The sequence below is a fragment of the Oryx dammah genome, unplaced genomic scaffold, assembly GCF_014754425.2.
Source record: "Oryx dammah isolate SB20612 unplaced genomic scaffold, SCBI_Odam_1.1 HiC_scaffold_28, whole genome shotgun sequence".
In the NCBI taxonomy this organism is placed as follows: domain Eukaryota; kingdom Metazoa; phylum Chordata; class Mammalia; order Artiodactyla; family Bovidae; genus Oryx; species Oryx dammah.
This window is the reverse complement of record NW_024070212.1, coordinates 18,399,336-18,426,802: the sequence shown is the minus strand read 5'-3', so window position 1 is coordinate 18,426,802 and position 27,467 is coordinate 18,399,336. Positions and strand designations below refer to the sequence as shown.

General features: G+C 49.4%; 1 protein-coding gene across 3 annotated transcripts; it reads left to right on the top strand.

The window, feature by feature from the left end:
* CGN (cingulin) lies at positions 1-26,449 on the top strand. 3 transcript variants are annotated; one of them, XR_005719326.1, is made up of 21 exons: positions 1-108; positions 6,646-7,520; positions 8,246-8,346; positions 8,490-8,559; positions 8,660-8,749; positions 10,687-10,814; positions 11,419-11,551; positions 12,058-12,270; positions 12,705-12,853; positions 13,102-13,234; positions 16,294-16,494; positions 16,826-17,032; positions 17,810-18,067; positions 19,076-19,246; positions 20,329-20,490; positions 23,705-23,794; positions 24,256-24,339; positions 24,451-24,569; positions 24,688-24,778; positions 24,888-24,996; positions 25,381-25,490. XR_005719326.1 is itself a non-coding variant. In XM_040230682.1 (21 exons), the coding sequence occupies exons 2-21, from the start codon at positions 6,660-6,662 to the stop codon at positions 25,958-25,960; spliced, it is 3,585 nt and encodes a 1,194-aa protein (XP_040086616.1). In that variant the 5' UTR covers positions 1-108; positions 6,646-6,659; the 3' UTR covers positions 25,961-26,449. The 3 variants fall into 3 exon arrangements, 2 of the variants coding, with proteins under 2 accessions (XP_040086616.1, XP_040086617.1); XM_040230682.1 differs by lacking the exon at positions 24,688-24,778 and adding an exon at positions 25,819-26,449 and having other exon boundaries at positions 25,381-25,544; XM_040230683.1 differs by lacking the exon at positions 25,381-25,490 and having other exon boundaries at positions 24,688-24,983.
* Positions 26,450-27,467: the final 1,018 nt, after the last annotated feature.

Below are 27,467 nucleotides of genomic sequence, written 5' to 3'. Positions count from 1 at the left end.
GAAGGAGGGAGCGCCGAGGGACAGAGGGGGAGGGCCCGGGAGCCGATCGTGCAGCACTCCCCGAGCCCGAGCCCGAGCCCGAGCCCGGGAGCGCCGAGCCCGGCTAGGGTGAGTGAACCGGGCGGGAGCGAGGGCACTCAAGAGGCAGGCGAGCCCTCAGGTGTACCCTTGAGGGGCGGGAGTCAAGGCGATCAGAGATACCCAGGGCACAGGTGCTGTGTTGGCGAGAGGAGGAGGGGAGGTCAAGGTAGGGTGGGAGTACTACTGATAAAGAGCTGGCTTCTGCTCTAAGATGCCAGACGCAGGTGCTTGGGAAGGTGCCAGGTGAGGGGCACCTGAGGCTAAGGCTATTCCCAGGGCATGAAAGCGTTTCAGGGCCAAGATATCTCTGGAGGTCAGACGCCAGTCCCTGGGGCAGAATTTCTCCTGGAGACCGGAATGGTAGGGGGAAGGAGTCAGTCTCGGTAGGGTAAAGGGGACTTGCTGTCTATGGTTCAGAGACGGAAGGGAGAGGGCGTGGAAAGGTGCTGTTTCTCTGAGGTTCTTTCCCCGACTGCCAGTCTGAGCCGGCCCTGATACCTCTGTTCTGGCTCTGAGATGGCTCTGAGGTGTGGAGTCTTTAACCTTTCACCTATGGGAGGAGACAGGTGCAATTAATAGACACAGAGGTAAAAGGAGAGGATACCCCCATCCCTTTGCTAGGTGTGAAACTAAGGCTTTCGACATTTGTCCTCCTTTGCTTTCTTGCCAGAGAGGATTTTTCCTTCTTCCTCTTGAGAGAGTGCTCTATGAGAGAGGGATTTGAGTAAGCACTGATCCCTAGGCCTACAAAATATGTAGAAATACTTTTTTCTAATGAGGCCTCTTTCTGGGGGCTAATGTCAAACCCTCCCTTCAAGCACACATACTTCTGGGGTTCTAGATGGAGGCGTTGGGTGAGGTTTGGGAGCCTAACCACTTTTCTTGATGCCTCTTGGAAATTCTCCAGTATTCGCTGAGACCCCACCAGGCATCCCTGACAGCTGGACCGCGGTGGCTGTCAGACTGGCGGGAGACACTGGTGCAGGAAGTAAGCAGGGCTCCTCAGGAGACCCCAGGACTGGGAGATTCAGCACCTCTGCGTCTTCAGGCTGGATGAGAGGTGCACATGAGGGCCTAGACTAAACTTCTGAGGCAGATTTCCTTGCCTTAGGCGGGTGAGGGAACCAGAGCCAGCCATAACTTGGCCCCTTTGATGCCCTGCCTGAGGAGAGTTGTTGTAATTGGGAAATAATTAGCAACCGCTATGTAGTCGACAGGCTGCCTACACATGCCTCCATACCTCTTTTTTCATCCTGGGTATTTGGGAATGGGGGGCTGGCCCTAGGGGACTGCTAATCCCGAGATTTGCCTGACCCTAAGAGGATTCTGGCTTCCTAGAACCCTTCCTGCTTTCCCCAGGCTGACCTGCTTGTCACCACCCTTGTGGGAAGGGAGGAGAAGAGTAGGGCCGCTGGTTTTCTTCAGGCTAGGCAAGGGGAGAACCAAGAGCCAGGGAGGTGGCCCAGGTTATGTGGGATGTGGAATGCAACCTTGGGAACTCTCAAGAGGGAGGGGTAGAGGGAGACAGTCTTCCTGTCACACTCCGGGCTGTCGGCTGTCTCTCACTCACCAGGCTCATTGTGTATCTGTCCGTGTCTCTGTTCCTCCTGCCCGTTCCCTTCCCACCTTCTGCCTTGGCATCTAAGCTGGACAGAGTCCCTGCCCCTCGTTTTGCCCCTCTACCTCCTCTGTGGTGTGGAATTTCTCTGATCTGCTTCACAAACTGCCAGTGGAGTCTCCCTGGCCCTCCCCTTCCTCTTGCCTCTCAAACCTGTCCAGCCAGTTTGCAGGGGCCCAGTTCCTCATTGTGTCCGTCTCCCCCCCCCCCCGCCCCCAACTGGCCCAGCAGCTCTAGCCTGGCGCTCAGGTTTGGCTGTTTCAGTGGACTGAGCCAGGAGTACACTTGGAGAGTTCTTTTTGGATCCTCAGTCAACCTTATCTCATTACCTGTATGAGAAAACAGTAGCCAAAAGATCAAGGTCACTGAGTGGTCCTTTTCTATTTTGTTTTCCTTGTTACCTCCAAGGGGAGTCTAATCAGTGTACCTCTAGTTTACCCATTTTCTGCATCTGCCAATTATATAGCATCTAGTATATTGCAAGGCCCTCTATATACCAGTTCTTCCTGGGCACACCCAAAACCACCCCACCCCCACTTCTGCCAGGAGTCCAGAGACCCTGTCACTCCTAGTTGGAAGCCAGACGCTTATGGCTGGGCCAGAGATGATGGAATTGGGGCAGGGCAGGCTAATGAGTAACTCAGGGAGAAGTGGCTGCCTGATACAGGTGCTGTGTCCGCCCCCTCCTTGCAGGCAGGAATGACAGGCACACAGATGAAGCTGAATTAACTTGTGGTCTAGTCTCCTTCCCAAGTCCAGTTGGTGAAGAGTGCCCTGGGCACTCCCCGGCGGTGGGAAAAGCAGGGTCAGGCATCTGGTGAGAGCAGAGGCTCTGGGCTCCCTGTTGCCTGGCACTCGATCACTGTTTACCTGCCTCTGGCGCTTACGCAAGACCTTGGAGCTGCCCTGCTCCCTGGGCCCGCCCCGCTGTCCTCTGTAACTGAAGGCGGATTGGTTTCGGGTTTTCCATGTTGAATCATTTAGAGTCCTGCTTTCTGACCCACCTCAAAGATCCCTTCAGCCCTCCTGGCCCTGGATTCATATGTTCTGGGGCTGAAGAAGATTGAGTTTTGGGAGTCCCTGGGACCTAGGCGTAGGCTTGGTTCCACCTCTGAGCAACCTGATGCTCTTGGGTGGGCAAGGGGCTATGTATTCTCTGGGACTAGGCTGGGAACTCCTTGATGTGAATCTGGAAGACCAGTTGATACACTAGCATGGTAGAGCTGTATCATGACTTCTGATAGCTGGCTGTCTAGGCACATTTGGTTCCAAAATTATGACTGAAGAGGGCAGGGAGTCCAGGCCAGGAAAAGGTTCCGTTACGAGGGCAAACAAGAAATGGCTGTGTGGGGTCCTTGGGAAATCTCCCCACTGCTGTGTGAGTTCTCCTTGGTTCAGGATACAACTTTTAATAGATATATGTTGATGTCTACTATCTGCTATGCCCTGGGGACACAGGAGTCAGCTGAGAGCAATGTTTTTTTCCCCTCCAGGAGCTTATAATCGAGTGGAGGAAACAGGAAACAAATTGTCATTCTGATAAATACATAATCGTGGTACATGTATACAATGGAATATTACTTAGCCATGAAAGGGACTGAATTTGAGTCAGTTCTAGTGAGGTGGATAAACCTAGAGGCAGTTATACAGAGTAAAGTAAGTCAGGGAAAAATAGATATTGTATATTAATGCATACATATGGAATCTGGAAAAATGGTACTGATGAACCTATTTGCAGGGCAGGAACAGACGTGGATGTAGAGAACAGACTTAGGGACATGGCTGGGAAGAAGAGAGTGGGATGAATTGAGTGAGTAGCACGGAAACACATGTGTTACCATATGTAAAACAGATCACTCATGGGAAGTTGCTGTATAACACAGGGAGCTCAGCCTGGTCCTCTATGGCAACCTAGGGGAGTGGGATGGGGTAGGGCGTGGGAGGTAGGTTCAAGAGGGAGGGGACATACATATACTTACAGCTGATTCATGTTGTATGGCAGAAAGCAACACAACATTGTAAAGCAATCATTCTCCAATTAAAAATAAATTTAAAAAATAAATAAACTGAGGCAAACTCATGAGGCCATCTGTGGAGCATATAATGTGCATCTGATCTAGTCTGTGGGAGGGAAGGGTCAGGAAAGGCTTCTCTGAGGAAGTGACATCCTTTTGTAAACCAAGTGAAGCCAGGAAGGCCCCCTTGGAAGAAGCAGCATATGTGCAGGATAGCATTTGTTGACAACTTTGCGACAGGCTTTTGCTGCTAGGTGTGTTCATATTTACCATCTTGTCATTTTCCCTCTTTTTACTGAAGTAGAATCTAAGTAAATAAAGGGCAAAAATCTTAAGTGTATAACTTAATAAATTTTTATAGTTGCGTATACCCAAATAATTGTTATTGTCTAATTCTCATGGGCAGTTACCTTGTGAGGTAGTATCATTATGTCCATCTTACAGATGAGGAAACAGGCTTAGAAAAGTTGTGATTTGTCCAAGATAATATACATTAAGTGAAAAACAGAAACAAGGATTCCAGGTCAGATCTGGAGTCTAGTCCAGAGCCTTTTCTGTAGGATGAGTGGCTTGGAGAACTTGTACCTTTGCCTTGTAGCTCCTTTTCTGGTCCCATTTATTTTCTTTTTTAAAAAGAAGTATTTATTTATTTTTGGCCATGCTGTGTCTCCGTTGCTTCTTGAGCTTTTTTCTAGTTGTGCTGCATGACCTTCTCATTGGCTTTCTCATTCCCTTGTTGTGGAAGATGGGCTCCAGGGTGCCTGGGCTTTAGTAATTGTGGCTCCCAGGCTCTAGAGCACAGGCTAAGTAGTTGTAGCACATGGGCTTAGTCGCTCCACAGCCTGTGGGATCTTCCCAGATCCCTGAATCTATGTCTCTTGCCTTGGCAGGTGGATTGTTTATCATTGAGTCTCCAGGGAATCCCTCTGGTCCTATTTCTTACTTGAATTCCAGCATACGGTCCTACCAACTAAGTATCTTGCTTTCTGGGGCGTCTGAGTCAGAGGTTGGTTGGTCCAGAGAGGTTGGTCCACCCCATTGTCTGGACAGTGGAAGGATGGGGTCCTCGGGTTCATGGGTGGGCTTTGAGGACCTTTTGAGATGCTATGCTAAAAGTTTGGGAGAGCTGTCACCTGGGGGAAGGGTGCATTGCTTTCACATTTTCTCAAATACCAAAAAGGTGAAGAACCATTGCTGATAAGGGGTTCCGCCCCTCTATATCTTCCTCTGGAGGGGAGGGACTGGGAATGTTAGGAATGCTCTTCCTCCAAGCCCTGTCTCACCTAGAGCTCTGCCCCTCCTTTCCTTGTTCCCGCTGGTTCATGGGCTTCTTAGCCCTTCTATAGTCCCTGCCTGAAGGAGGCCTTGCCAAGTTTCCTTGGCCCAGAGCTCTTCTGGGGGGTTGAGTTGGGTATGTTTGTGACTCTGGCACTTCAGAGGCTCCTCCTCCAGTTTGGTGCTAGGCCCTGGTGGAGGTTAGCAGAAGGGGTGGGGGAAGCTGGTTTTTTATTTGCTTAGAGGAGAAACTCCTCCCCAAGTTCCTGGAGCCAGCGCATACCTGGACTACATTCCATCTGCTGACTCTGGGCTTAGGCATTATGGACCCAGGGAGGCGACCTGCGGGTGGTCTTGGCCCTGGCCCTCAGATGGACAAGTCTGCCTGCCCTGGGGCCTCTTGGACTCATCCCACATGGCCTGCGGGATCTCAGTTCCCCAACCAGGGACTGAACCCTGGCCCCGGCAGTGAAAGCATGAACTTCTAACTACTGGACCGCCAGGGAACTCCCTGGACTGGTACTCTGTTAAATGTTATTTAAATCTTTTCTTGAGTGGGCTTCCCTGATGGCTCAGATGGTAAAGAATCCTCCTGCAGTGTGGGAGACCTGGGTTCCATCCCTGGGTCAGGAAGGTCCCCTGGAGAAGGAAATGACAACCCACTCCAGTATTCTTGCCTGGAGAATCCCATGGACAGAGGAACCTGGCAGGCTACAGTCCATGGGGTTGCAAAGAGTTGGACTTGACTGGGTGACTAACACTTTTACTTTTTTCTTGAGTAGGCAGTACTCAAAAGGGACCAGCTTCAAAAGGTAGCAGATTCAAAAGGGACCAAAAGGTACTTCCCTGGTGGTCCAGTGGCTAAGACTATGTTCCCAATGTAGGGGGCCTGGGTTCGATTCCTGGTCAGGGAAGTAGATCTCATGTGTCACAGCTAAGATCCTGCATGCCACAACTAGACCCGGCACAGCCCAGTAAATGAATAAATAATACAAACAAACAAAAAACCCCAAAGGGACAAAAAGAGGTCTAGGAGAGAGCCAGTCATTCTCCCAGCCCTGTCCCCTATCCTCAGTTCCCCCACCCCTGATGCCATCACTGCTCTCAGTTTCTTTGAGTATCCTCCCAGAAATGGGATGACATACCCTGGGGTCTGCTGTATTTGAAATGAGCTCTGGGAATGGAGGCCCCTGTTCTCCACTGGGCTGGAGGTATCTACATGTAGGGGTTGTGCCTTCCTTGGGGTTGGGGGAAGCATACGGTAGTGCTATATGTGTATGTGTGAAGATAAAGAAAAATCTTTAAATGATGGCAAAGCCAAGCTCCTCAGGACTGTATTAGAGGAAAGGAGTTCTTCTGGGTCAGTGGGTCTCAAAGTGTGGAATCTGGATGCGGCATCAGCATCACCTGCAAACTTGTTAGAAATGTAAATCTGCCCTTGGGGGCTACCTCCTGAGTCTCATACTCTGCAGGGCGGGGGGTGGAGTCTGTGTTTTAACAGGTCCTTCAGATGTTGCTGCTCCGATGAAGTATGAGAACCACTATTTTGTATAGAGGGAATTGGCCGGCAGTCAGTCTCATAGAATCTGGGCAAGTGGAGGTTTCTGGGTTTCTATTTCTAATCTCTCAGCTTAAGCTCTTTCCTTCATCTTCCAGGACCCCTCCTACCCATGGAGCAGGCGTCCACCATGGCCGAGCCCCGGGGCCCTGTTGACCATGGAGTCCAGATTCGTTTCATCACAGAGCCAGTGGGTGAGGCAGAGATAGGCACCCTACGTCGTGGTGGGCGACGGCCAGCTAAGGATGCAAGAGCCAGTACTTACGGGGTTGCTGTGCGCGTGCAGGGCATCGCTGGGCAGCCCTTTGTAGTGCTTAACAGTGGAGAGAAAGGCAGTGACTCCTTTGGGGTCCAGATCAAGGGGGCCAACAACCGAGGGGCACCAGGAGCTCTGAGCTCTGACTCAGAACTTGCCGAGAACCCCTACTCTCAGGCCAGGGAGTTGCTTGCCCCCTCGCAGGGCAGCACCTCAGATGAGGAGCCCGGGGCCCACTGGAATGGAAGGCTACTCCGCTCCCAGTCCCAGGCCTCCCTGGCAGGCCCTTCCCTGATGGATCTGGACAATAGGAGCACCAGCCTGCTGGAGCTGGCCCCACAGGGGACTTCCCCGGGCAACACCATTGACACTGCCCCCCTGTCTTCGGTGGACTCACTCATCAACAAATTTGACAGTCACCATGGGGGCCAGACCCGGGGCCGGACTGGCCGCCGCACGCGGATGCTGCCCCCTGAACAGCGCAAGCGGAGCCAGAGCTTGGACAACCGGCTGCCACGGGCCACCCTCCAGGAACGGGAGCGCCAGTCCCCCAATCACTGGATCCCTGGTGCAAAGCATGACCAGCGCACGGGCAGCTCGAAACCGTTAGCCCAGAGCTCTCTAGGCGGCTTTAGCCGTGCCCGTCAGACCCAGGACTGGGTCCTTCAGAGTTTTGAGGAGCCACGGGGGAGGCTACAGGACCCTGCAGTGTTACAGGTCAGACCCCACCCTTCTATGGCTTCCAACCCCTGGCCCCTTCTCATCAGTCCCGACCCACCAGCCCTGGGCCCCTAAGTGAACTCATGATCTATAGCAGGGTCTACGTTTTGTCTTCCACTTTATCCATCTGCGTAACAGATGATATTCACGTGTACAAGATACTTCCATGGGCAGAATTCTAAAGGAAGTGGAAGTAACTGTGAAATCACCATTCACAAGCCTGGAGAGCTAACTCGTTCTTGCCAGACCACTGTGTGTGCCTCAGTCACTAGCATTTGCTAGGGCTGCCACAGACGTGAAGCAGGCTTGGAGGATATGAGTGGCTCTCTGCTGCTCTGGCCAAAACTCCCACCTTTGTCTCCCACTCAGGAGGGGAGTGACGTTACTCTGAGACAAAGTTAAATCTATTCTAAAAGTAAATCATTTACACATTCTAGTACATTAACTGCCATTAGTGACAAATAGCCTGTGACACAGCTCACAACTGGTTGAGAGCTGCCTGTTGAACAAAATCTGGTTTGCAGCAATAGTGAGATGTGGATCCTTCCTGGCCTGTTGCTCTGGCCTCAGAAGTATTCCTCTGTACCCCCTTTTCAGGCTCGTTCTTCATGCTTGAAGGGCCTCATCTCCCAGCTGCCACTTCTCTTCTACCTGAACCCCATACACGCTTCTGGCTTAATCTTCTCAACCTCCCAATTTCTTTGGGTTTACTTCTTGTGTAGTTCAAATCAACTCCAGACCTTCTCCGAGACCAGCAGGAGGCCGCCCCACCAGGCAGTATGGATCACGTGAAGGCCACCATCTATGGCATCCTGAGAGAGGGGTGAGTGGGGACCCCTCCCAACAGCAGAGTCACTTTCTTGTTCTAACTTTGTTCCCCATCTTCCCTGCTCATAACCCTCCCTTCCCTCATCTCTTCCATCCCTTGCCTCCCCTTACCTTTCCATCTGTCCTTTCATCCTCCAGAAGCTCAGAAAGTGAAACCTCTGTGAGGAGGAAGGTCAGTTTGGTGCTGGAGCAGATGCAGCCTCTGGTGGTGAGTGGCCTTCGTGGTGGAGTGAGGGGGCCGGCTTAGGGCCTTGTGCGCCTCAGGATCTGGATGTGGACTCACTTCTTCCCCCCACTGTCTCTGGCAGATGGCTTCTCCTGGGTCTGCTAAGGCAGGGCAGGCTGAACTCACCCAAAAAGTGGAGGAGCTGCAGAAAAAGCTGGATGAAGAGGTGAAGGTGAGGAGAGGATCAGAGGTGCAGGAGGGGTGAAGGACCACATGGGAGAAGAAGCTTGGCCTGGATGGGCCCTTCCAAGCAGTGGAAAGAGCGCTTGTATGTCCCGTGAGATGAGACAAGAGTGTGTGCTAGTCCCAGGAAGGACTTTGGGGGTTCTCCAGAACTTGGAGAGGAAGAACACATTCAGCAGGGGTCCAACTACTTTTCATTCTGTTCCTCTGGACGGTCCTGTCCTAGCTCTGCCCCTTGTGCTGTGCTTAGTTCCTCAGTTGTGTCCAACTCTCTGCAACCCCATGGACTGTAGCCCACCAGGCTCTTCTGTCCATGGGATTCTCCAGATGAGAATACTGGAGTGGGTTGCCGTGCCCTCCTCCAGGGGATCTTCCCAACCCAAGGATTGAACCCAGGTCTCCCGCAATGCAGGCAGATTCTTTAGCATCTGAGCCACCGGGGAAGCCCAGTTCTACCACTTACTGACTGTATAAATCTTGAGCAAATTATTTACCTCAGTTCTTTTCATCATTATCATAATGATGGCAGTAATAGTAGCTGTCATTTATTGAGTTGAATTATTGTAGTAGGTACTATTGGAGAAGGCAATGGCACCCCACTCCAGTACTCTTGCCTGGAAAATCCCATGGATGGAGGAGCCTGGCGGGCTGCAGTCCATGGGGTCGATAAGAGTTGGACATGACTGAGGGACTTCACTTTCACTTTTCACTTTCATGCATTGGAGAAGGAAATGGCAACCCACTCCAGTGTTCTTGCCTGGAGAATCCCAGGGACGGGGAAGCCTGGCGGGCTGCCGTCTATGGGGTCGCACAGAGTCGGACACGACTGAAGCGACTTAGCAGCAGCAGCAGCAGGAGGCACTATCCCGAGTAATATGTAATGATTATAGTGACCCTGTAAAGTAAATATCCTGGACCCTTGTGTGATAAGAAAGTTGAAAATCAGAAAGATGAAGTAAATTGCCCAAGGTGGTAAGTTGTAGAGGAGTTTAAAATTCAGGTCAGTCTTATGCTCAAGCCTTTGTACTCCTCTTTTTTTTTTTTTTTTTAATACTGCTTCTGCCTTGGCACCGCCTGTCAGCACAGGCAGTGCAGGAGGTGGGGGGTTCGATCCCTGGATTGGGAAGATCCCTTGGAGTAGGAAATGGCAACCCACTCCAGTATTCGTGTCTGGAAAATTCCACGGACAGAGGAGCCTGGTAGTCTACAGTCCATGGGTCACAAAGAGTCAGACACAACTGAGCACACACACACAGTTATTACTGTGTAACAAATTACCTCAAAACAAACGTCACCCAGTATCTGAGTGTCCAAGATCTGGGAGCCACGTAACTAGGTAGCTGTGGCTCAGGGCCTGTAATGAGCTTCCAGTCAAGATATTGGCTGGGGGTCTAGTCATTAGGATACTTGACCAGAGTTGGAGGATTTACTTCTAGCATGGCTTACTCAATGGTGGTTAGCTGGAGGCCTCGGTTCCTTGCTACATGGACCTCTTCATAGGGCTGCTTGAGTGTCTTCACAGTATGGTAACTACTCTCCGTCAGAGTGAGTGATTCAAGAGAGAAGGTAAAAAGGACACTGCAGTGCCTTTTTATGACCTAGTCTTAGAAGTGATACATCCCTTCCTCCTTTTTCTGTTTGTTAGAAGAGATAGACTCCCCTATACTATACTAAGTCCAGCCTCTGCTCAAGGGGAGAGGTTTCACCTTTTGAAAGGAATGGCAAAGAATCTGTGGACATAGTTTAAACCATTACAAGTACCAAGGTTTCATATGAGGCTTAAATGCAGATAATATACTTAAGGTTCCTAGTTCAGCGCCTGTCACATAGTGAATATCAATAGGTGTTAGACATCTCCATTATTCCTGGTCCTTCTGAGAGGCTTGACCTACCCTTCACCTGTTTTATTCTCTTTTCCTTTTCCAGAAACGGCAGAAGCTAGAGCCATCCCAGGTGGGGCTGGAACGGCAGCTGGAGGAGAAGGCAGAAGAGTGCAGCCGATTGCAGGAGCTGCTGGAGAGGAGGAAGGGGGAGGCCCAGCAGAGCACCAAGGAGTGAGTGCAGCTGCTGGTGCACACAGGGCCATGTGGGGACCTCAGCCAGATTCAGAGACGCCCCCAGCGCTGGGGGAGACAGGGAAATCTCCAGAAGCTGAAAGGGGCAGACAGAGATGGTTAAAGATGGGACCTTTCTCTTTACCTTTTCTATCAACTATGCTAATAGTGCATGAGTTAGGCTGCCTGGGTTTGCCTCTGTGCTTCAGGTTCTTAATCTGTAAAATGGGGTTAGTAATAATACCTGCCTCACTGGATTGTTGTGAGGATTCAATCATTCATGTGGCAGAAGTTTTGCGTGGTTCATCAGCGAACCATAAAGATGAAGCAAAGTTTCTAGTGAGGAAAAACAGACAGTAAACAATAAGCATATTATGTAAGTAAATGTGTAACATGTGAGAAGGTGGTAAGTAGAGTAGGTTAAAGAACCTTAAGAGGGCTGGGTTGTAGGGGAGCAGGTTACAGTATTAAGTCAAACAGGGGAGACATCCTTAAGATTTGAACAAATGCTTGAAGGAAGTTTAAAGGAATTAGTATAAGTATAGTGTTTAGAAAATGGACTGACACTTAATGCTCAGTAATGTTGTCTGTGATTGATTATGAGGCTCCAGAACATGAAGCTGCTCCTGGACCAGGGTGAAAGCGCACGGCATGGGCTGGAGATCCAGGTGATACAGCTGCAGGACCAGCTGAAACAGGCCCAGGGTCCTGAAGCTGCTAAGGAGGTGCTAATGAAGGTAGGGAGGACGGTGTGTATAATTAATTGCTTCAGTCATGTCCAACTCTGCGGCCCCACGGACTGTAGCCCCCACCAGGCTCCTCCGTCCATGGGATTCTCCAGTCAAGAATACTGGAGTGGGTTGCCATTCCCTTCTCCAGGGGAATCTTCTCAACCCAAGGATCAAACCCAGGTCTCCTGCTTTGCAGATTCTTTATCGTCTGACACCAGGGAAAGCCCAGGGATATCTGTAGTTTCCCCAAAGTATGGGGAGGAGGTAGCTGATTGCCTCTTTAGGGTGCTTTCAGGCAGGCTCAGTGGTGGGGTGATCCCAGAGACAGAATGGTGGGTTTCCTTTAGCCTAACTAGGCATTGTAGAGGGCAGAGAGCCCCTGTTCACGTGCCTAGCAGATCGGAGGTGCTCAATACAAATTTTTTGACTGACTGGATTAATGAATGAATGAATGAACAGACAGGTGGATTCTAATATGGCCACCTCTGTACTTCCACCTTCACTTTCCCCAGGACCTGGCAGAGACCCAGGAGCTTCTGCAAGAGGTCTTGGAGGGGAAGCAGCGGGTGGAGGAGCAGCTGAGGCTGCGGGAGCGGGAGCTGACGGCCCTGAAGGGTGCCCTGAAGGAGGAGGTGGCCTCCCGGGACCAGGAGGTGGAGCACGTGAGGCAGCAGTGCCAGCGGGACACCGAGCAGCTTCGCCGGAGCATGCAGGACGTGACCCAGGCATGTGATGAGAGCAGGGCTGGAAAAAGAGGGCATCCCGGGGAAGGGGGCTGCCTTGAGGTCTTGGTATCTGGGGATTTTTTTTCCTGGTCATCACCAGAACTCCTGCTAAAAGACACGTGTGAGATGTAATGAAAACCTTCGTCAGGAAACCTGTAAGGGTGGAGAGAAGGAGTGCTGGCCAGAAGTCCCATGAGGGTGTGTGGTCGAAGTCCCATGGGGAAGTAATGGAGGAGACTCCTTCTAGATGACAGAGGCACACTGTGTCTTGGGACGAGAGCCTTGTCCTAGCACTGCGCCAGGCTCCCTGGGTGTCAGGGTGTGCAGCTGGCACAGTGCCTCTGGATCTGAGCCTTACCGTCTGCACTCACACTTTGCTCTAGAGTTAGCTCTTGCCTCTGAACCTCCTGGCCCCCGACTCTCCTCTTCCTTAGGACCACGCAGCGTTAGAAGCCGAGAAGCAGAAGATGTCAGCCCTGGTTCGGGGGCTGCAGAAGGAGCTGGAGGAGACCTCAGAGGAGACAGGGCATTGGCAGAACATGTTTCAGAAGAACAAGGAGGAGCTTAGAGCCACCAAGCAGCAGTAAGGATAGTTCCCCCCCAGGCAGCTTGTCCAGGATTCTTCCATCCCTGCTCTTCCCGGTCAGCGCTGTGCTTTTCCTCTCCCATTTCTCAAACTGCCCTTCTCCATATCCATCTTCCTCCCTCCTGAGGGTGAGCGCCCAGTGTGTTAACCTCCAGGGAGGTGGTTTTCATTGTTCTGCTAGCCTCTCCCCAGCAGGTGGCCTCACTCTGTTCCCCTTCCCTTTTATCTCACCTTGCTGGGCTCAGACTCCTGCAGCTGCGTATGGAGAAGGAGGAGCTGGAAGAGGAACTTGGGGAGAAGATAGAGGCCTTGCAGAGGGAACTAGGGCAGGCCCGAACTGGTGCTGGAGATACTCGCCAGGTGGAAGAGCTCAAGAAGGTACTTGGAGGCTTGGGGGCAGCAGGGCAGGTCGGGGTGACGGGCACATGCCTCGCCCATCCACAAGGGCCTTCATGCTGCCTCCCACGGCTTTGTTTTCAGACTTCCTCCTGCCCCCTCAGCCTTATCTTCGCAGCACACACTCCGGCAGCACTGGTCTCCTCATTCACTGTACACATTTCTAATGGAAAGAACTCTCCGTGGCCAGCTTGGGTTATAGCCAGAGGCTGCTGGCTGCCTCCCAAGAGACCTCATGGGTAGCAACATTGAGGTGAATTTGTGAAACTCCAGGCTCATTTTTGCAAGCTTGGAAACCTCGTTTGGTCAGCATAGCAAGGGTTACTTCATCTTTTAGAAGGGACTCGTTAACTACACTTATGAAACCAACATTTACAGTTAGAACACTGGTTTATTAACTTACAGTGAGCAGTGTTGTCACGTGGATTGGAACACTGGCAGTGCATGCCCAGCTGACCTACATGGGAAGCCAAACTGTAATTTGAAGGCTACTGCAGAATCTAGACCCAGGGAACTAAATGTTTTTATCGTGCGTGGATATTTTATAAACAATCTCATAAAATTGAAATGAACACAGAAATAATTTCTTCATATTCCTGGGATTAGTTTATGAAGGGCAAGAAAGCAGTGCTTTATTTCAAATGATTTGAAAGTTAGAAAATATTTTCATTAATTATAATTATGGAGAATTGGCATTTACAGCCTCTTGAGAATCCTTCCTGGTCTACATTTCTTTGATTGCCTATGCTGGGTATGTAGTAGGTAATCAGTTAACAAGTATTAATTAATCAATGCTTATTGATCATGCATTTACTGTAATCAGTAAGCATTGTATTTTTAAACAAGTAAAGAAATATACCTTTGAATGATGATTTCCCAGATAAATAAAAGCTTGAGCTTATAAAAAAAATTTTGGTGGAGAAAAAGATAATAAATGTTAACCAAATACACTTTGGTGGTTGTCAAATCAGAAGTACTCCTAGTTTTTACTGTATTGTTATTAAGTTAACAAATAAAGATAGTCTGAAGTCTGTTCATTATATTAGCTGACATAGTGAACGTAGACATTCCTCTGGAGAATCTCGATTGATTTATTATGCTAGGTAAAGCTAAAAAGTAATAACTACTGTTTCATTTATCTCATATATTAAGTACATTTTATTAAATATTTAATCAGCCTATAACATACACGTTAGGAAAATAGACTAACCCAGTCCACTGTAAACCACACACTGTGGTAGTTTTCTTTTTGTTTGTAGTTAGTATGTTAGTGTCTTATATAGAAGACTCACTGCTGCTGCTGCTGCTAAGTCGCTTCAGTTATGTCCAACTCTGTGACCCCATAGATGGCAGCCCACCAGGCTCCCCCATCCCTGGGATTCTCCAGGCAAGAACACTAGAGTGGGTTGCCATTTCCTTCTCCAATGCATGAAAGTGAAAAGTGAAAGTGAAGTCACTGAGTCGTGTCCAACTCTCAGCGACCCCACGGACTGCAGCCCACCAGGCTCCTCCGTCCAAGGCAAGAGTACTGGAGTGGGGTGCCATTGCCTTCTCCGAGAAGACTCACTATATATATATAAATAACCTTTCAGTCTAATTATGATACTTTCTGAATTTCAGAAGTAGCTACTAGATAATTAGAACCAGAAATCATATTTTAATATTTTAAAAAAGAAATCAGATCAGCAAATCACACTAATATTTATTGTGTCACATACTTTGGTTTTCAGCATTTGAAAAAAAAATAGCTATTTTTATTTTATTCATACACTCATCTGTTCTTATTCCACATAGATTTTTTAAAGTAGAGATTTAGTTCATGTACCATAAAAGTCACCCTTTTAAAGAATACAGTTTAGTGGGATTTTGTACACTCACACAGTTTTATAACCATCAGTTCAGTTTAGTTCAGTTCAGTCGCTCAGTCATGTCCAACTCTTTGTGACCCCATGAATCGCAGCAGGATATTCTAATTACCCCCAAGAAGAACCCTGTATCCATTAGCAGTCACTCTCCTCATTCCCAGGAGCCACTAATCTACTTTCTCTCTCTATGGATTTGCCTGTTCTGGACATTTCATATAATTGGACTCCTATAATATCTAGCCTTTTGTGTCTGGCTTCTTTCATCTAGTATGTTTCTCAAGGTTTATCTGTGTTGTACCAAGTAACAGTATTTCATTACTTTTTGTGGCTGAGTAATATTCCACTGTGTGGATATACCATATTTGTTTATCTTCATCAGGTTTTAAATATTTTTAAATTTATTTATGGCTGTGCTGGATCTTCCTTGCTTGGTCTTTCTCTAGTTGTGGCAAGTGGGGGCTACCCTTTGTTGTGATGCGGTGGCTTCTCTCATTGTGGAGCACAGGCTCTAGGCAAGTGGGCTTCGGTAGCTGCAGCACACGGGCTTAGCACTTAATTACTCTGTGGCATGTGGAATCTTCCTGGACCAGGAATCGAACCTGTGTCCCCTGCATTGGCAGGTGGATTGTCAGCCGCTGTGCCACCAGGGAAATCTTATCCGTTCATCAGCTGATGGACACTTGGGTCATTTCTATATTTAGCTATAATGAATAATGCTACTATGAACTTTTACCTACAGGTTTTTTGTGAACATATGTTTATATAGTTCTCTTGGGTATATACCTAGGTGTGGAATTGCTGGGTCATGTGGTCACTTTATGGTTAACTCTTTGAAAGTGGAAATCGTTCATTCGTGTCTGACTCTTTGTGACTCCGTGGACTATGCAGTCCATGGAATTCTCCAGGCCAGAATACTGGAGTGGGTAGCCATTCCCTTCTCCAGGGAATCTGCCCAACCCAGGGATCAAACCCAGGTCTTCCGCATTGCAGGCAGATTCCTTACCTGCTGAACCACAAGGGAAGCCCAAGAACTCTTTGAGACATTGCCAAATTATTTTCCAAAGTGGCCATACCATTTCACATTCTCACCAGCAATGTATGAGAGTTTCAGTTTCTCTACTCTCTGGTGTCCCAAGCTGGTTCTCTCTGCCCTGTCACCATTTCCCTTCCTTCTAGGAGCTGCGCCGGACACAGGAGGAGCTTAAGGAGCTACAGGAAGAGCAGCAGAGCCAGGAGGTGGCAGGGCGACACCGGGAGCGGGAGTTGGAGAAGCAGCTGAGGGTCGAGGCTGAACGAAGCCGGGGGCTGGAAGAGCAGAACCTCCAGCTACAAAAGACCCTCCAGCAACTGAGACAAGACTGTGAAGAGGCTTCCAAGGCAAGGGGAGTGGGCATAGGGCTTAGGAAGTGGAGGCTGAGGGGTCTGGAGGGCTGAGGAGCCAGAGGGCATGGAAAATTACCTATCTTGGGTATGTATAGACCAAATACCACGGTCCTAGGTGTGTGCTTAAACGTAGCCAGGATGTGGTTGGGGAGGCCGGGCTGTACCTTATGACACCCACTGCTTCTCTGTAGGGTGGGGTTCTCAGGGAAGCCTCTGGCTGGCGGTACCACCCCTCTTTCAGTCGCTCTCTGTGTGGTGGTTTTCCTGGGAGTCGTCGATGAGTTTGAGCCCCGGGGTCTGAGCCACCTCTCTGAACCGGCCTCAGGCTCAGATGGCAGCAGAGACAGAAGCGGCAGTGCTGGGGCAGCGTCGAACAGCAGTGGAGACGACGCTTCGGGAGACCCAGGAAGAAAATGACGAATTCCGCCGGCGCATCCTGGGTCTGGAGCAGCAACTGAAGGAGGCACGAGGCTTGGCGGAGGGTGGGGAAGTGGCGGAGGCTCGGCTTCGGGACAAGGTGCAGCGGCTAGAGGTCAGTGCTTTCGCTAACATGTTTGGCTTCCTCCCTGTCCTCTGTCCTCTCATCCCTGGCTACATACTGGTGGCTTAGACGGTAAAGAAACTGCCTGCAATGCAGGAGACCTGAGTTCAGTCCCTGGGTCAGGAAGATCCCCTGGAGAAGGAAATGGCACCCACTCCAGTATTCTTGCCTGGAAGATTCCATGGATAGAGGTGCAGTCCGTGGGTTGTGACGAGTCAGACACGACTGAGAGACTAATACTTTGACTTTCATGGCTGAGATGGTAAAGAATCTGCCTGTAATGCAGGAGACCTGGGTTTGATCCCGGGGTCGGGAAGATAACCCTGGAGAAGGGAATGGGAGCTCACTCCAGTATTCTTGCCTGGAGAATCCCATGGACAGAGGAGCCTGGTGGGCTACAGTCCATGGGGTCACAAAGAGTCAGACATGACTGAGCGACTAACATGAACATGGAAATACTCAGCCATCACTTTTATTTTGCCTGTAATGTGTTTCTGTTTGCCTCCCTAACCCTCTTTTAACCTTGGGTTTGTTTCCGGAATGTGCTTTGGTGTGAATGTCTTAGCCTTTGCACTAGTGTTTTTGTCCATCTCCCACTCTATATGGTCTCTGATCTTGGTTGGTTCCTTTGAGCCTGTTTTCATTGTCTATCTTTTTCAGAAATATCTCTTCCTCCTCCCTCCCATCTGCTCACCCTCACCTCCAAATGGCTTGAGCCTGAGCTTTGCATCTTCTTGGTCCAACATCCCTCACCTTCCCCTCTCCCAGGCAGAGAAACAGCGGCTAGAGGAGGCCTTGAATGCAGCTCAGGAAGAGGAGGGGAGCCTGGCAGCAGCCAAGCGGGCACTTGAGGCACGGCTAGAGGAGGCCCAGCGGGGACTGACCCGCCTGGGGCAGGAGCAGCAGGCGCTGAACCGGGCGCTGGAGGAGGAGGGGAAGCAGCGGGAGGTGCTCAGGCGCAGCAAGGCCGAGCTGGAGGAGCAGAAGCGCTTGCTGGACAGGACTGTGGACCGGCTGAACAAAGAGGTGGGGCACGGGCTGGCCCAGCCTCAGGAAGAGGCTCAGCTCATACAGAAGCTTGCCTGGAGCAGTGGATAGGGGAGGGAATGGGGTCACAGCGTGTGGTGTTTGCTTTCCTCAAGTTCATTGTCGGGGCAGCCAAGGCCAAAGAGGCAGAGTGGCATCCTTCCTGTATCCCCTGTGTTCTTGCTCTCCCCTGCCATCCCATTCCTTTATGGTCTAATCCTTGGAGACCGTCTGTCTCCTGGAGTTCCTTTTAGAAGTTTATAAGACCTAAACATAGGAATCTTCATTGGTAGAGTTTTATATTTAGAGGAAGGGGAAAAAAAGGCCTATGGTCCCTCCTTAGACATCTATAAGACCTAAAAACAGGAATTTTCATTGGTAGAATTTTATATTCAGGGGAGGGAAGGAGAAAGGAAGAAAAGGAAATAAATTGCTGTTTTTTCCAGTAAGGTTATCCACCTAGTCTCTTATTTATAAAACTGGAGCAAACACCTATTTTATCAGTTCTCAAATGTATATTGTATCATCTCTGGAATTGATTTGTCTTATAATTGATGGTATATTATAGTTCAGTTGGCAACTTTTTCTTTCAGTGGTATACCTTATAATAATCATTGGTATCATGGGTTTGCTAAAATATGGTCTTTTCAGGCTTACTTTGTATCAGGCACTGCTGTAAGTACGTATATAATTAATTAACATAATTCTCACAATAACCTTGTGATGTACTATTATTATCCCATTTTACAGATAGGGAACTGAGATTGAGGGAGGATAAGTAACTTGCCTGTGGTCGCACAGCTAAGTGGTAGAGCAGGATTTGAACCCAGGAGATCTATATATTACTCCCAGACATACTAGGGACCTAGGTCCCGGAGAGAGCAAGAAAGGGCTGCTTGGGCAGGAAAGAGGCTCTGGGAGAACCTTGGGAGTCTGGGCCCAGAGAAGGGACAGAGGCATCTGTTAAAGAGTTGCAGGGTTGAAAAAGCTCTTCTTTCTGTGTCTCAGCTGGAACAAATTGGGGATGACTCAAAGCAAGCCCTGCAGCAGCTCCAGGCCCAGCTGGAGGATTACAAGGAAAAGGCTCGGCGGGAGGTGGCAGATGCCCAGCGCCAGGCCAAGGAGTGGGCCAGTGAAGCTGAGAAGACCTCTGGGGGGCTAAGCCGGCTTCAGGATGAGGTAGGAGCCTAAATGGCAGGATACTGGGAATCCTCCCAGTGTTCTTATATTGAAGGTCATTCATTGCCTCTTAATTAATTGTGTCTGACTCTTTGAGACCCCATGGACTACACAGTCCATGGAATTCTCCAGGTTAGAATACTGGGGTGGGTAGCCATTCCCTTCTCCAGGGGATCTTCCTGACCCAGGGATTGAACCAGGGTCCCCTGCATTGCAGGCATACTCTCTACTTTCCAAGCCACCAGGAAAGTGAAGTGAAAGTTGCTCAGTTGTGTCCGGCTCTTTGTGACCCCACAAACTACACAGTCCATGGAATTCTCCAAGCTAGAATACTGGAGTGGGTAGCCGTTCCTTTCTCCAGGGTATCTTCCCAATCCAGGGACTGAACCCAGGTCTCCCACATTGTAGGTGGATTCTTTACCAGCTGAGCCATGAGGGAAGCCTGCCTCTTAATTAAAGCTCTTGCCAAAGGATCCTAGGATCTGGGTTTAGGTCTAATCACTTAGCTGGCGGGGGGTGGAGGGAGTTGTCCACCCTAGATGCAGACAGAGGATGCATTCCCCAGTGGCTCAGCAGTAAAGAATCCGCCTACAATGCAGGAGACATAGGAGATGCAGGTTCAATCCCTAGATTGGGAAGATCCCCTGGAGGAGGAAATGGCCACTCACTCCAGTGTTCTTGCCTGGAGAATCGCATGGACTGAGGACCCTGGCAGGCTATAGTCCATAGGGTCGTGAAGAATCAGACATGACTGAATCAACTGAGCATGCATGCACTTAGGTAGGGCTGTACACTGTAGTGATGCACTGACATCACTCCTGTGCAGACAACACATCCTCCACTGATGGGTTTTCAAACCCTGCTGCACATTGGGGGCACCTGGGGAGATTTTTAAAAATCTCAATACCCAGGATGCATCCTGTCCTCTTAAATCATAAACCCTGAGGCTTGGTTTCAGGATCAGTTGTCTGAAAACTCAGGTGATTTAAAGTGTTGAAGAATTCTCCCCCGCAGGGTAGACTGCTCCCACCCCACCTCCACCTCACTTTATCTGAGCTGCTGCATTTTTCTCTTCTGACCAGACTCAGAGGCTGCGGCAGGCCCTGCAGGCATCCCAGGCTGATCGGGACACAGCCCGCCTGGACAAAGAGCTACTGGCCCAGAGATTGCAGGGGCTGGAACAAGAAGCAGAGAACAAAAAACGCTTTCAGGATGACAAGAGTCGGCAACTCAAGAGCCTTGAGGTGAGGGGTTGACGTGTGGAGGCAGGGTGGGAGAAGATGGGGGGAGGTCTGGATCCTGGTACAGGTGGGACTCCTGTGGGGGAAAAAGCCAGAACACTCCCAGCCTCTTTCTGTATTCAGTTCAGTTCGGTTCAGTTGCTCAGTCGTGTCTGACTCTTTGCGACCCCATGAATCGCAGCACGCCGGGCCTCCTTGTCCATCACCAACTCCCAGAGTTCACTCAGACTCACATCCATCGAGTCAGTGATGCCATCCAGCCATCTCATCCTCGGTCGTCCTCTTCTCCTCCTGCCCCCAATCCCTCCCAGCATCAGAGTCTTTTCCAATGAGTCAACTCTTCGCATGAGGTGGCCAAAGTACTGGAGTTTCAGCTTCAGCATCATTCCTTCCAAAGAAATCCCAGGGCTGATCTCCTTCAGAATGGACTGGTTGGATCTCCTTGCAGTCCAAGGGACTCTCAAGAGTCTTCTCCAACACCACAGTTCAAAAGCATCAATTCTTCGGCGCTCAGCCTTCTTCACAGTCCAACTCTCACATCTGTACGTGACCACAGGAAAAACGATAGCCTTAACTGGACGGACCTTAGATGGCAAAGTAATGTCTCTGCTTTTGAATATACTATCTAGGTTGGTCATAACTTTTCTTCCAAGGAGTAAGGGTCTTTTAATTTCATGGCTGCAGTCACCATCTGCAGTCATTTTGGAGCCCCCCAAAATAAAGTCTGACACTGTTTGCACTGTTTCCCCATCTATTTCCCATGAAGTGATGGGACTGGATGCCATGATCTTCGTTTTCTGAATGTTGAGCTTTAAGCCAACTTTTTCACTCTCCTCTTTGACTTTCTTCAAGAGGCTTTTGAGTTCCTCTTCACTTTCTGCCATAAGAGTGGTGTCATCTGATATCTGAGGTTATTGATATTTCTCCCTGCAATCTTGATTCTAGCTTGTGCTTCTTCCAACCCAGCGTTTCTCATGATGTACTCTGCATAGAAGTTAACTAAGCAGGGTGACAATATACAGCCTTGACATACTCCTTTTCCTCTGTTGTTCCATGTCCAGTTCTAACTGTTGCTTCCTGACCTGCATATAGGTTTCTCAAGAGGCAGGTCAGGTGGTCTGGTAGTCCCATCTCTTTCAGAATTTTCCACAGTTTATTGTGATCCACACAGTCCAAGGCTCTGGCATAGTCAAAAAAGCAGAAATAGATGTTTTTCTGGAACTCTCTTGCTTTTTCGATGATCCAGCAAGATGTTGGCAATTTGATCTCTGGTTCCTCTGCCTTTTCTAAAACCAGCTTGAACATCTGGAAGTTCACGGTTCATGTACTGTTGAAGCCTGACTTGGAGAATTTTGAGCATTACTTTACTAGCGTGTGAGATGAGTGCAATTGTGTGGTAGTTTGAGCATTCTTTGGCATTGCCATTCTTTGGGATTGGAATGAAAACTGACCTTTTCCAGTCCTGTGGCCACTGCTGAGTTTTCCAAATGTGCTGGCATATTGAGTGCAGCACTTTCACAGCATCATCTTTTAGGATTTGAAATAGCTCAACTGGAATTCCATCACCTCCACTATCTTTGTTCATAGTGATGTTTTTCTAAGGTCCACTTGACTTCACATCCCAGGATGTCTGGCTCTAGGTGAGTGGTCACACCATCGTGATTATCTGGGTTGTGAAGATCATTTTTGTACAGTTCTTCCATGTATTCTTGCCACCTCTTAATATCTTCTGCTTCTGTTAGGTCCAGACCATTTCTGTCCTTTATCAAGCGATCTTTGCATGAAATGTTCCCTTGGTATCTCTCATTTTCTTGAAGAGATCTCTAGTCTTTCCCATTCTGTTGTTTCCCTCTATTTCTTTGCATTGATTGCTGAGGAAGGCTTTCTTATCTCCTTGCTATTCTTTGGAACTCTGCATTCAGATGCTTATATCTTTCCTTTTCTCCTTTGCTCTTTGCTTCTCTTCTTTTCACAGCTAGAAAACTGGCAGCCCACAACTGATGGGTTTTATTTGAGTGCTGTGCTTTAAGCAACTCTGAATTAATTGCCACTGGTTAGAAGTTTAAAGATGTCAAGTAAAATTTTGGATTTCTGGCCTCTTGTTTACCTTTGAAAAAAATAACAACGAGGGGCTTTGAGTCCCCAGTTGTCTGCATGGTAATAGTTGGCTGGAGCTGAGCAGCAGCTTCTCCCCTCTAGAGTCAACAGTGGTCTTCAGTTTGCTGTATTTGGCAATAACAACAACAGTAATAATAGCAGCAACAGCAAATGCTTAATATATTGTGCTATGTGCCAAGTACTTAAGAATCATTTAATCCTGAGCAACGCAGGAGGCCCGGGTTTGATCCCTGGGCCTGGAAGATCCAGTGGAGACGTGAATGGCAACCCACTCCAGCATTCTTGCCTGGAGAATCCCATGGACAGAGGAACCTGGTGGGCTACGGTCCATGGGGTCACAGAGTCAGATATGACTGAGCAGCTAACACTCATTCACTCACTGAGTCCTCAGAATAGCCTTTTGGAATGGGTAGTTTTGTTTTATCCATTTTACACATGTTGAAAACAGACACAAACAGGCTAAGCCACTTGTCCATGGCTCCTTTGCTAGGAAGTGGTGAAGTGAAATGAAGTGAAAGTTGCTCACTCATGTCCAACTCTTTGCAACCCCATGGACTATACAGTTTATGGAATTCTCCAGGCCAGAATACTGGAGTGGGTAGTCTTTCCCTTCTCCAAGGGATCTTCCCAACCAAGGGATTGAACTGGGTTCTCCTGCATTGCAGGCGGATTCTTTACCCACTTAACTACCAGGGAAGGAAGTGGTAGATCTGATTTTTAAACCCCGGCAGTCTGGCTCTGGTGCCCACGCTCTTAGTCTGTATGTGGTACTGCCTGGCTTGAGTTTAGAAGCTTGGGTTTCTATTTTCCCATTAGGGAAATAGGGCTGCCCCAGTGAGAAACAGATTCTGGGGTTTGTCCTCCTGCCAAGGGGTCAGGATCAAAGTGGGCCCGCTCCTTCCTCTTGATGACTCACTTGGGCAGCAGAGGGCGCTAGCTCCACGGTAGCTCTGGGCAGGGGGCGGGACCAACGGATTGTGGGATGGGGAGAGACAAGACTCTTTGGAGGATGGGGTCTGAGAGAGTCCAGGTGAGACTGGCATTGTGGTGTCCAGCATTTGGGGCAGAATTAACCCAAACTGTTGTCCCTCTGCCACAGGAAAAAGTCTCACGGCTGGAGGCAGAGTTAGATGAGGAGAAGAGCACAGTGGAGCTGCTGACCGACCGGATGAATCGTGGCCGAGATCAGGTAACCCCTTCCTGACCCCTCATCTATGTTTATGCCTCTCAGCCCTTTCAAAAACAACCCTACCTTCTCATCTTTCATGTCTGGAGAGATCTAGCTGCAGAACTGGTGCATGACTAGTTCTACTGCAGAGTCTCATCTGCTTTTGGAAGGGGTTGGCAGGTTTCCTCAAGTGGAAGGAAGCCAAGAATTTGAATGGAGGAAGGAATCCTGGTGGCCTGGGCTACTGACCTGAGTCTGGACCATTTCCATTCAGAAGGGATTCTGGTTCCTGGTGAGACTGAGGAGGCCATGTTTCAATCCTTGTGGCTCCTCCCATTTGAGTAGGCTGTGATTTCTTAGTTGCCTGGGAATTTTGGGGGATTCAGAGAGCACCCTCCATTTACTCTGCCCAGCTTGGTTTCAGCTTGCTGGTTCATCACCAGTCCTCCCCAAGTCCAGTTCCTCTGGCCTATTCCTGCTAGGTGGACCAGCTGAGGACAGAGCTCATGCAGGAGAGGTCAGCCCGGCAGGACCTGGAGTGTGACAAAATCTCCTTGGAGAGACAGGTGAGGGGGTGGGGTGGGCAGTCTCAGGGAGAGACCTTGGGAGGGGTAGAATGACCGTGGAAGCAATTGGAAGTAGAGTGCAAACCAAGGAGGCTTCCTGTCCCCTCTCAGAACAAGGACTTGAAGAGCCGGTTGGCCAGCTCAGAAGGCTTCCAGAAGCCCAGCGCCAGCCTCTCGCAGCTTGAGTCCCAGAATCGGGAGTTGCAGGAGCGGCTGCAGGCAGAAGAGAGGTGACATGAGCCATCCTTTCTCTCTCCCTCTGGGCTTTTCTCCTCTGGGGCCCCCCCATCTTCTGCCCCAGTCATGGCAATCTGGCTTGATCTTTCGGGAGCCCTCTTCTCTTGATAGGGAGAAGAGAGAATTATGGAAATTCTGAAATGTGAATGGCCTCTGTCTACCCAGTTCTTTGGATCTGCCCTGGATCCTTCCCAGCCTAATGGTGGGGCTTGTGGCTGAGCCCTTGGAGTCCTTGGAGGCAGTATGGGGCCAAGTAGCAGCTTCTTTAGAAATGACAACAGCCTAGACATCCCCCTACCCCGCCCTTTTAGGGAGAAGACAGTTCTGCAGTCTACCAACCGAAAACTGGAACGGAGAGTTAAAGAGCTATCCATCCAGATTGATGATGAAAGGCAGCATGTGAATGACCAGAAAGACCAGGTAAGGATGGCAGCCAGGGCCAGGCAACCATAGGGCAAGTATATACGATGCATTTTCTTGAAGTCCAGGGGAGGGCCTACCTCATATGTGTTCTATCTTAGACTTTTTTTCTATGAGGACAGAGAAACTAGAGCAAAAGGACTAGATTAGTGCATAGTAAGCCTATGTACTGAGTACTTATGATACACTGGGTACCTTTTCTAAGTGATGTATTAACTCATTTAATCCCCAAGACAAACCTATGAGGTTAGGGAACTTGCCTATGGTCACAACATTTTTCTCGGGGCAACTACATATACCTTGTCAAGATTGCTACAGGGGAGGGCCTCAGGCCACGGTAGCAGCAACTGCTTTTCTAATGGGGGAACTTGGTATCCTGCCTAGCTAAGCCTGAGGGTGAAGGCTTTGAAGCGGCAGGTGGATGAAGCCGAAGAGGAAATTGAGCGACTGGACAGCCTGAGGAAGAAAGCCCAGCGTGAGCTAGAGGAACAGCATGAGGTCAATGAACAGCTTCAGGCCCGGATCAAAGCCCTGGAGAAGGACTCTTGGTATGGGTTGCTCTTCTGCCCCCTGCTCCATTGGGAATGAGCACTCCTGAGCTGGGTGGGGAAAGGGGACTTCACAGGCACCCATTCCTGGATGAAAGCCAGGGTGGTTGTCTTTTAGTACCTCAGTATCCACCCTGTACCCCATCTCCCCTACTTCTTAGGGGAATCTTACGGCTAGTTTTAGGCTTTAGGAGAACTGAGTTTCCTTAGCATGAGAAGGGAGGCTGTTTAAATCTGTCATCTTCCCTGACTGGTATTCCTCTCTTTGACTCAGGCGCAAAGCTTCCCGCTCAGCTGCTGAGTCAACCCTCCAGCACGAAGGACTGAGTTCAGATGAGGAATTTGACAGTGTCTACGATCCTTCCTCCATCGCCTCACTGCTTACAGAGAGCAACCTGCAGACCAGCTCTTGTTAGCTTGTGGTTCACAAGGGCCCATAAACCACACCTGAGGCCTGGCCAGTTCTGCTCTGCTCTGTCCAGCTTCAGATTCCTCATCTCTGGCAGGGATCTAGTTATTAAAGACCTAAGACAGGAAGGGGTTTGAGTGATGGTGATAAAAAAATGCATCTGCGCTAAACCGGTAGAGGGACATTCCCCTTCCTCTGGGGGGAGTGGGCTTTTCAGGCCAACTGAGCCCCCTCCTTAAGTGCCGATAACCCCCTCCTCTGCTCCCTCATAAAAGCAGGCTGGTCAGGGGGATTGAGTGGGCTAGGAAGGGATAGAAATTGCCATGTATATAAAGCTTGCTTTCTTTAGCCCTTAACCCTAGGCTCAGGGAAATACCCTATGTGATTCTGCCCCCTTGACTCCTGCAGTCATTTCCTTCCTATTCTGGAGTGGGGTTAGGGGAGCATTATGGGTAATGGACATGCTGGCGTGACTCTGCCCACTTCTCACATGCTCTTCTTTGCACAGTCATGGGGCCCATGCGGTAGTCCCCACCTGTCTCCATTACTATATTTTTTGTCTTCCCTAGGCTAGGATCCAAGGGACCCTTTCTCCTTCCCTTCCCATCTTTACCATTTCTACGTTCCTTCTTCTCAGTGCCTTAGCCAGGGTGAGGAGATATTGATGCTCTTCTTGCCTTTTATACCTGCACATTCATACCTCTCCAAAGATCACCTTTTCCCCAGCTGGGGCCCTCTGCCTTCCCTGCTGCCCCAGTGACTGGTTGAGAGATCTACCGGCTTCTCTGCTTATGAGCCCCTGTGAGAGGGGCTTTGGTAAGGCTGTAATAAAATGGTGGAGCCTGCTTCTGCTCAGGGTTTCTATCCTTCCTCCTCTCCCTCTGGACTACAATGTGTTTATTAGATGGTTGGACCTGGGAACCCTGACAACTGTCTACACAAGTTTGAAAAGCAAACATTTTGGTCTCTATGGCCGTACTTGTGGTTTCTCTTATCAGAAGTGCCCAAGCCCAGTAGGGAACTGAGGGACCCTCATTAATCTCAGGAGCCTGGACCTGATACAGAGGGGCTAGAAGCTGACTCTTGGTAGAAAGGGGAAGAGGCAGTGGAGGATTTGTTCCTGTTTTGGGATTTGGGGAGAGCCAAGTTCTGGTGGGGAGGAGGTGAGGAAGATGATTCACCTTTCTTATTTGCTAAGCAGGCTCTGTAAGGAGCCTAGAGGAGGGAGAAGCCTGTTCTCATCAATGACTTGTAATTTCATGATTTAGAAAAATTCCTCTATTCTGCAAATCATATATTCTCTCCCAATCCAATCGAGCATTGAATTTTTATTTTAAATTAAATAAAAATTATATATCTATACTGAAATCCTTGACTTGTCTTCTCATTCATTTTCCTGATTTATTTGGAGGTCTAAATTATATGAAGAAATCATCTTACTCTGAAACTTAGAGGCTGAAACTAGAATTTTCTTACCTCACTTTTAGAGGTCTTTTACAACAGATCAGATGGGA